This window comes from Callospermophilus lateralis, chromosome 14 (genome assembly GCF_048772815.1).
Source record: "Callospermophilus lateralis isolate mCalLat2 chromosome 14, mCalLat2.hap1, whole genome shotgun sequence".
Classification (NCBI taxonomy): Eukaryota; Metazoa; Chordata; class Mammalia; order Rodentia; family Sciuridae; genus Callospermophilus; species Callospermophilus lateralis.
Window position 1 is genome coordinate 9,988,402 of NC_135318.1, and position 9,218 is coordinate 9,997,619.

Consider the following 9,218-nt stretch of genomic DNA (forward strand, 5'->3'; position numbering starts at 1 on the left):
ACAGACCAGGGATGATGTAGCTCAGTGGCAGAGCACTTGCTTGGCAGGCACAAGGCTGTGGGTTTGATTTTGAACACCAGCAAAAAAAAAAAAAAAAAAAAAAAAATTAAAAAGAAATTCTGGATGAACATGCTGAGATGCTCCAAGGACCCTGGGAAAGTCTACCTTGACAATAAGAACAGCCATTGTCCATAGGGGTAGGGATATTTCTTTGAGATAGATCTACAGTGAAGAAGAATATATGAACCAGTATAGACTGGCTTTTATAACAAAGTATCACAAGTGTTTCAATGGCTTAACCAATAAGATCTATTTCTTCCTCCTATCACAGTCCAAAGCATTTGTTCAGGAGGGGATATTATTTGCTTTAAGCAGTCATTCAGGAACCCTGGCTTCCTTCCATCTAGTGGCTCCTCTGTCCATCAGATCCTAAGAGTTCTACCATGGATCCTCGATGGATCTCCAGTGGCAAAAGAGAGTTCGTGGAAGACCATGTTAACAGCTTTCAGGAGATCATCCTAAGAGTGGCTTCTTCTACTCCCGCCCACATTCTGTTGGGCAGAACTCACTCACACAGCAGCCCCCCTAGTATGCATGAACTTGGCAGTTGGCCACAGACTGGAAGGGAGGGAGTGGGGTGGTTGGAGCCACAGAATGTCTCTGCTGCAGAAGGTTACAGAGTATTCTTTAGCCCAGTGGAGGGTCAGCATGATCACTGCCTAACGCCGCCAACAACAGGAAATAGGACATTTCATTTCATTAAAGGACAAATGTTAAAATAGGCCATACAATTAAAAGCAACAACATGTTTTAGAAAACAGCCATATAAAGAAGAACTGAAGGAAAATGCACATCCCTTCTGAACCCTTCCATCCAGGGCCAGTTTTAATGGATGGAAGTTTGAGCCAAGGACATGGTCAGCAAAATTTGAAAGAAAACTTTCCACACACTGCTGAAGAAGGAAGGGAGAAGATGCCCACGATGGCGCTAATAAAAACGTCACTCAGCTGACTGACTCCTAACCGCTCCTCCCTGGGCCTTTCCACACACATGTCCTATAGCAGAAAATGTTCATTTAAGGAGACTCTTAGTCCTCTGGGACCCCAGATGTGAGTAGTCCAAGGGCTCACATACAGAACCCTATAGTGAGCATTAAGCCTGGAAGTTACCTAAACATAGGCGGGACACTCACCACCCTAAAACAGGAACATCCCACACCCACACTCCAGCCAGGGGCAGTGGTGGACACTCTAGCAGACAGAGCTAGGTTCTGCCTAGGAAAAGAAAAGACAGAACTTCACAGCTGTGTGTAGGTCAGCTTTCCATCACTGTGACCAAAATACCTGACAATAACAACTTGGAGATAGGACGTTTATTTTGGCTCATGGTTTCAGAGATTCAGTGTATAGTCAGCTGACTCCAAGGCAGAAACACCATGGCAGAAGGGCATAGTAGAAAAGGGTAACTTGGCTCATGGCAACTGGCGGAGGTAGAGGGGCAAGTAGGGAGAGAGAGATTGATTTTTTTAGGAAGAGGCTGAGTTGAAGATTAGCCCTTGCAGGGCACACCCCAATGACCCACTTCCTCCAGCTAAGTCCCACCTCTTAATAGTCTACACAGCTATCCATCAAGTGGATTATTCCACAGAGTAGAGCCTTCAGAGTCTAATCATTGCCTAAAAGCCTCACCTTTGAACCTTACTGCATGGGGGACCATTCTTCCAATACATGAGTTTTGGGGGACAGTCCAGACCTAAGCCACAATTGTCATGAACAAATAGAGCATGAGACCCTCTCCCCCTCCTCCATCAGTAATAATAGGGTAGCTCTGACAGAAAGCTCACTAGACACCGGACACTCCACTTATGTTTACATCTAAACTCCAAACAAACTCATGAGGGAGATATTTTTATTATCTATATTTTGTAGGTAAGGAATCTGACCTGCAAAGGTTAGGGTAACAGACCCAGTCAACCAGCTCACAAGTGTTGAAATACAGTTCATATTAGCTGGATTTTGGTTGTGCGATGATGACTATATTCTGCTGTTGATGACATTGTATTTCTTCAGTGTAACAATAAAAGAAAAAACAATTTGCAAACAACATTTGTGATGAAAATAAATGTTTTATAATGTTGGCATCCTTCGACTTTTTATTTCGTTTCCTTCATAACTGCCAAAAGCCTACAAAGTACAGATCCTTTTCTTGGTTTACTTTTAGCTCTCTTCTTTCCCAAGCTTGGATTCAGTGTGTTCCCCTGCCTTTTATTTCATGGGGGATCCCAGGTATTTATTCTCCCTCAATAACTAAGCAGTAAGTCTTTCATTGTGGCAGAAGGGAGGAGATGGGAGGAAAATTCAAAAAGTTGCATATTGGTATCTTAAAGTTACTCCAAGCAGTGACACTATTTTTTTTAAGTTCATTAAGCTCTAGAGCGTTGGATACAAAGCAGTAAGCAGCCTGCTTACACTGTAGCCAGGGGTAGTATGGAACAGGACAGGCAGGACTGGACACAACATGTAGGTTAAAAATGTTTGTGAGCAAGATTTGATCTTGGGAATGCAGAGAGGTTTAAAAGGGGACAGGGCGTATTCAGAGTCAAGTGCTGAGCTGCTTTCAATGAGCACCTCTCAGACATCAGTGTGAACTCTTCAGATTCCTCCTCCCAGACAGCACCAAAGTCCAGCTTATAACAAGATCAATAATTCACTTCTTGGTCTCAGAAACTACTTGCTCAATTCTCTTAACTTCAGGGCCAAAATGAGTTGTTTATTATTTACAGTAAATAAAAAAAAAATTACAACCTATGTTCAGTTCCAAGGATGGCAACTTGTTTCCTAATAAATTGGCAGCTGGACAGTGGCCAAATTTCTGAAAAGATTTAAGTAAATCAAAAGTATACAGTTGGCCACTTTAAAATGATTTTCCCACAATACTTATTAAGCATCTACTTTGAAAAATCACTGCATCAGGCAGAGACCTTCAGAAAGCAAACACAAACTGAAGGCTTGACAGTTTCAAAATACTCAAGCAGAATAATTTGTCAAAGAAAAGAAGCACTGATAATATGCATCACTCTGCATGTGACCTTGGGCCCAGCAGCTAACTTCTCTGAAACACCAGCTTTTTCATGTTCTGAAACAAGAGTTTATTCATTCAACAAATCACTGTAGCCTAATTCACAACTGGCTAAACTTCTCACAACTCCAGATGGACTGCTGGCCCAGGGACTGGGGCCTTAGTTTCCTCATTACAATTCAGATATGGGGATTAAATCATCTTCTTAAATCTCTTAGCAAGGTGGAAGTGGTCACTATAGGCTATTTCCCTTTTTATTGTTCCCATGGAGCCCATTGTACACGCAGCATTGAGGAGGCCATGAATACAAAGCTGTGCACCCACGCAAGTCTATGCTTTCGGAGTTCAGTTTGTAAAAAGGAGGTAGATCAACACAAGTATGTGATAAAGCAGGGGAGATGCACTGACAGAGCCTGTGACAGCTGTGCAGGGGGTACAAAGAGGGAACATCAAATTCTTTCTAGAGAGAAAGTCTACATGTACAAGGCCCTGGGTTTGATAAATAAATGAATAAATAGCATAAGTCCAGTCTTAAGCATAAGCAGCATGGAGACTAGAACCGAAGTCTAGGAACTTCTTGAGGCTTAACGTCCTAACTCCGAAAATCGTTGGTCTAAAATTCTGTATTGTGACCGTCGTTTTTTAGCATCCAATATCCAGGGGGCATTCATTCATGAAGTTCTCATCCAAAAACGCAGTCAGGAATTACTGAATAATACCATTCTCCGACAAAACCAAACAAAAAACCCTTACCAATGGCGATTCTGGGGCTTAGGAAACACAAGTCCTACTGTGGGCACTTGCGATGCACCCCTTTCATAGGGGTAAAAAAAAATGGAGGACAAAACCAGGCAGAGTCAGGGAAGAGGCCGGCCAAGACTCAGACTTGTGGGTCGCAACTGACATCTCTCTCCTTTTAAACCAGGCACCAGCACCGGGTCAGCACCTTCATTTGGCTGAAAGCAAAGGAGCTAAACACCACCAGCGCAATTTCAAAAGCATCTGTGCCTGGTTGGAAAAGGGTCTTTAAGCCAAGGAGCAGCCCAAGGGTCCTCAGGAACTGAGATTCCAGGGTCCCAGCACAGACCCCCGGGCCGCCTTAGGCGATTTCGCTCCCTGCCCGGGAATACCCGCAGAGCCTGGGCCAAGATGCGATGCGTACACGGTGTTTTTTTTGTTCTTTTTTTCTCTCCACCCCCAGACTCAGCCTCCCTCCTGGAGTCTGTCCTTCGGAACAGGGAACACGGAACGCGGGCGGACTGTGTTACAATCAGCTCATTTACAATCAGCTCGGAGGAGACTGGGGACGCGGGTGACACCGCTCAGCAGCGCAGTACAGCTGCGCCTCGCCTAGCTAGCGCTCCCCACCCGCGCTCACACCTACGCTCCTGGGGGCTGTTTGCGTTCGGGTGCGCGGGGGCCGGGCGAGGTGGAGCGCACCAGAGACCCGCCCCTGATCCCGCCCCCTCCGGCTGAGATTGGCAGGGCCCGGGCACCCACTCCAGCCAATGAGCGAGTTCCGGGGCGGGCCCTGGAGCTGCTGCTCAGGCTACTTAGAGTCGTCCGCGCGGCGGTAGGAAAGCACAGCCCAGCCCCGACTGCCCAGGTGGAGCACCCTTGCAGCTAGCGAAGACAGGAGCGCACCGGTACGGCGCCGGGCGCAGCAGCAAAGCAGGGTTCGGCGAGGGGTAGAGCTGAGCCACAGCCTCACGCGCAGCCCGGGACCCATTCGCCACCGCCGTCTCCGCAGCACCCATGGGGACCGGGAGACTTTAAAGGAGTTTGGTGTTTCAGGAGCAGGGAAATCACCGGTACGGAGAGGCGGCATTCTTTGCCTCGGAAACGTATTTTTTTTTTTCCGACTGATTGTTTGGATCGTGTATTGGGTAGGAAGAAAGGGGTATTTGGGCTGAAAGTAAACCTCTACACACACACACACACACACACACACACACACACACTGCACTACTATTCTGCACTGGCTTCCCGGTCTCTTTGTTAGGTTATTTTAGAGCAGCCTCGCCCTGGCGCAGTCCGATTGGCTCTGCTGGGTTAAAAGCAGGCAAAGTAAGGGGCAGAGTGCACCTGCCTGCGTGGGCAGGTGTGCCCGGGTGCTTGAGTATACATGCATTAGCCAGGGTGCAAGCTCGGTTTGGAATTGTGTACGAATGGGGGGAGGGCGTCTAAGTGTGCCAATGTGTCGTCGCGAGGGTTTGTCATTGTGGGTGTATGTACCAGCCTGTCAGTGTCACTGTGCAGAATTTTGCTGGCATTTAGTGAATACCTGGGAATGTGTCCGATTGTCATTGTATAAAACGCGGTCAGGGGTGGGGTGCAACCTAGGGCAAAACTGAGAGAGGTGGGCTAGAGAGGGTGGGTCTTAAATGTGGGCTCAGCTTTCTTCAAAGCTCTCTGGCCTTAGACGTCCCTTCTGCCTCCCAACCCACCCTCTGTCCTTCCTTGGGCGTCTGTCTCCTACGCTGCCACAGTCCACGTTCTCCCTATTGGGACTTCGCATCATCTCCAGCCCGCCGGCATTTTCTCTTGTGGGAGTTAGAATAGGCTTCCCGGACAGGGTCGGAGGCGGTGTGGTGGCGTCCGCTCTGGCCCGCGGGACTGGTGGCTTCCGTACCTCCTTCCCCACCACAGGGAGGCACAGGGAACTCGGCTGGCGCAGGTGACAATAATGCGGGGCGTGCGCGGGGGGGGGCAGGTCCCAGGGGCACGGTCCATCTTGGAGGGACATTAGAGTCCCCCTGACTCTGATGGTGTCCGTTTCTCCTCTTCTTCCGCAGATCCCAGTTCCTGGCCCTCGCCTCGCCGCGTCATTGATGGGCAACCAACTGGACCGCATCACCCACCTCAACTACAGCGAGTTGCCCACAGGGGACCCGTCCGGGATTGAGAAGGACGAACTTCGGGTCGGGGTCGCCTACTTCTTCTCGGATGAGGAGGAGGACCTGGACGAACGCGGGCAACCCGACAAGTTTGGCGTGAAGGCCCCCCCAGGCTGCAACCCCTGCCCAGAGAGCCCTAGCCGCCACCACCACCACCTGCTGCACCAACTAGTCCTCAACGAGACTCAGTTCTCCGCCTTTCGGGGCCAGGAATGCATCTTTTCCAAAGTGAGCGGCGGCCCTCAGGGCGCGGACCTGAGCGTCTACGCTGTCACCGCGCTGCCAGCGCTCTGCGAGCCCGGCGACCTGCTGGAGCTGCTGTGGCTACAGCCGGCTCGGGAGCCGCCCGCGCCGGTCCCGCACTGGGCGGTGTACGTGGGCGGCGGGCACATCATCCACCTGCACCAGGGCGAGATCCGCCAGGACAGCCTGTACGAGGCGGGCGCGGCCAACGTGGGCCGGGTGGTGAATAGCTGGTACCGCTACCGCCCGCTGGTGGCCGAGTTGGTGGTGCAGAACGCCTGCGGCCACCTGGGCCTCAAGAGCGAGGAGATCTGCTGGACGAACTCGGAAAGCTTCGCCGCCTGGTGCCGCTTCGGCAAGCGGGAATTCAAAGCCGGAGGGGAGGTGCCGGCCGCTACGCAGCCCCCGCAGCAGCAGTACTATCTTAAGGTGCATCTGGGGGAAAACAAAATCCACACTGCCCGGTTTCACAGCCTGGAAGACCTCATCCGCGAGAAGCGCCGCATCGACGCCAGTGGCCGCCTGAGAGTGCTCCAGGAGCTGGCCGACTTGGTGGACGACGACAAGGAGTAGCCTGCCTGCCCCGCCTGTGTCCAGCGCCGGGTTCCCTTCCAGTCTGTGCCGGGCGGGCTTCGCGGCTGGCAGTTCTTGATCCCCTACCCACCCCCGCGTGCGTCAGCCGCCGGTGGTGTGTGCCAGGGGCTGCACCCTTGCACCCCGCCGGCCAGCGGCAGAAAGTCTCAGGAACTGACCCTGGGACTGAAAGGGCGCAGCTGCGCGCGCCTCGCTGAGAGCCTCAGTGGTGGTAACGGTGTTGGGAGACCCCAGAGAGTGCTTTTCCCTTGAGTTGTAAGGGGAGAAGGGAAACGGGCGGAGGAGAGCAGGGACGTGACCTTTCCCGTGAGTCAAGGGTCAGTGGCTTGCACCTGACAGGGAAACTACCCATTACTAAAAAGGGACCTTCAATACCCCAAATGTGCACAGACAAGCCAGTCGGAGGCGAGGATTGGTCTTTTCAGGGCACCATTCACCTCCTGTATGAATGTGTCCCCAGAATGCAGGATTTCCAAGAAATCAAGCCTGCCCCTTGTGCACTTGTGAATAGTTCTGCGAGAAAGCACTTCGGGACTCTGGGTTATCCTGAGGCTGCCTGGGACTCTTCCAGCTCTCCAGCCCCAGGTCTCCTGACTTTATTCCAGGCCCTGGGCTAAGCTAGATAGTTTTTGCTTCCTGTTCTTTGCACCAGAGGGAGCAGACGCCACCCCACCCGCATTTGCCTGTGAGTCTCCCTCCTTGGCAGAAGGGAAGCCTTCCGGTCTGGGAGGACAATAGCATGGCTACGGCCCCACCCGGGAAAAGGAGATAGTTCTCCTGGTGTCTGGGAACTTGAATGGGTGCAGAAGGGCGCTTATTGTTCTGAACCCTTGATTACTCCCTCCTCGGGCTGCATTTCAAAAATAGTCATATTTTTAAAGGGATTGGAGGAGTGGGAGGGGGAGGACACGGCAACATTCCAGAAACCAGCATTATGACAACACCATAGCCAGCATATTTAGTTTGGCTTTTCCTAACATAGAAATCTTAGAAGGTGGGGAAAAGGAAATCAAGTTTGAAAAAACGAGAGAGCAGTTTTCCAACTATGTCAACAAAGCCTATCATGTTGATGTTTTTATTGACCATTTTAGCAACATGCTAATAAAATTTCAAATTGAAATTTTTATTTTCATGGCTTTAATCCATGATAGTTTAAATACTGGGGGCCATTAAGAGTGGATTTAGCTAAGAGCTTAGCTAACATTTGCCTTTTCACTCTATTCTTTCTCAAATCGTATGAGAATTCTGTTTTTGAATATTGTAGTTATTTTATTTTTTTTTTTGGCTTAAAAAGCAGCCCTAGTAATGGTGGAGTTGTTGATTAATGTGTATATTGTACTGAATTTCTGTTAGTTAAAGGGTTTACTGCTTTGGTGGAAATCGCTAGCAGGTTCCGTGATGGTTCTTTTCTACATGTTGTGTATCATTACCATTTCACATTTGCATTTCTATTTTTTCTCTTCTCCTGATCTCCTTAAAAAGGAATCTAGAGTTTGTGTGTCCCCCCCCCCTCCCTGCCCCTTCTTTAGCTAGTCCTGCAATTCATTCCTGAAAACAGGGAATAACTTGAAGGATCGGGACAAAAATATATTTTCCAAAATCTTAAGGTTGTATGAAACTCATTCCTTGAGCAAGGGTTTACAAACTTCTGTCCTTGGGCTGCAGCCCCAGTCTGACTGATTGTTACTGACTGATTGTGACTTGGCTCTGTGTATTAAGACACCTTACAGCATCTGTCTCTTTTGAGGGAATTTGTCAAATAATGGTGTTTAGCTAATTGTTGCAAGCAATTGCATAATAACAGCTACAATTTAGTTGGACAGCAAATATTATGGCCAAAGCCAGTTTCTGGCATTTCAAAAATAATGCAATAAAAACTAGTCGAGGTTAGCTGAGACTGGAAATGCCTTTTCCATGGTAAATGATTCATTTCTGTTGTGTGTGTGTGTGTGTGTGCGTGTGTGTGCGTGTGTGGTTTTGTTTTGTGTTCTGTTGGTTTTTATTCTGGATTCATTTCCTGACCTTGAATCAAAAGGTCAGATCAATGAAATATGAACTAAAGTATTTTTCTTAAGCCTACTGAGTGATTTATTTTTTGAAAATGTTTAAATGTATATGCTTCTCTTTCAGCACATGCAACAGCAAAACTTTTATAATAACTATCTTAACTTTGCATGTATGGAGAACTGAAAGTCATCTATTTCCCTAACTTATTCTTCTCAATAACAGATGGCAGATCATAAACCAAAATTCTTTATTGTATCCACATACTCCATATTCTTTACTGTGTCCTACTACTGTATCTTGGCTCCCTGCTATATTAAAAACCATCCTAAGCACTTGTTCTAACAGGAGTCCTTCTTGACATTTTGTCTTCCACCTGTCACTCAAAAAGTCAGAGTTCTG

At 48.8% G+C, this 9,218-nt stretch overlaps 1 protein-coding gene across 1 annotated transcript; it reads left to right on the forward strand.

Annotated features, from left to right (window-relative positions):
- Positions 1-5,909: 5,909 nt before the first annotated feature.
- On the forward strand, positions 5,910-6,791 carry Lratd1 (LRAT domain containing 1). The gene has a single exon (XM_076833863.1). The coding sequence runs from the start codon at positions 5,910-5,912 to the stop codon at positions 6,789-6,791; it is 882 nt and encodes a 293-aa protein (XP_076689978.1).
- The last annotated feature ends 2,427 nt before the right edge of the window (positions 6,792-9,218 follow it).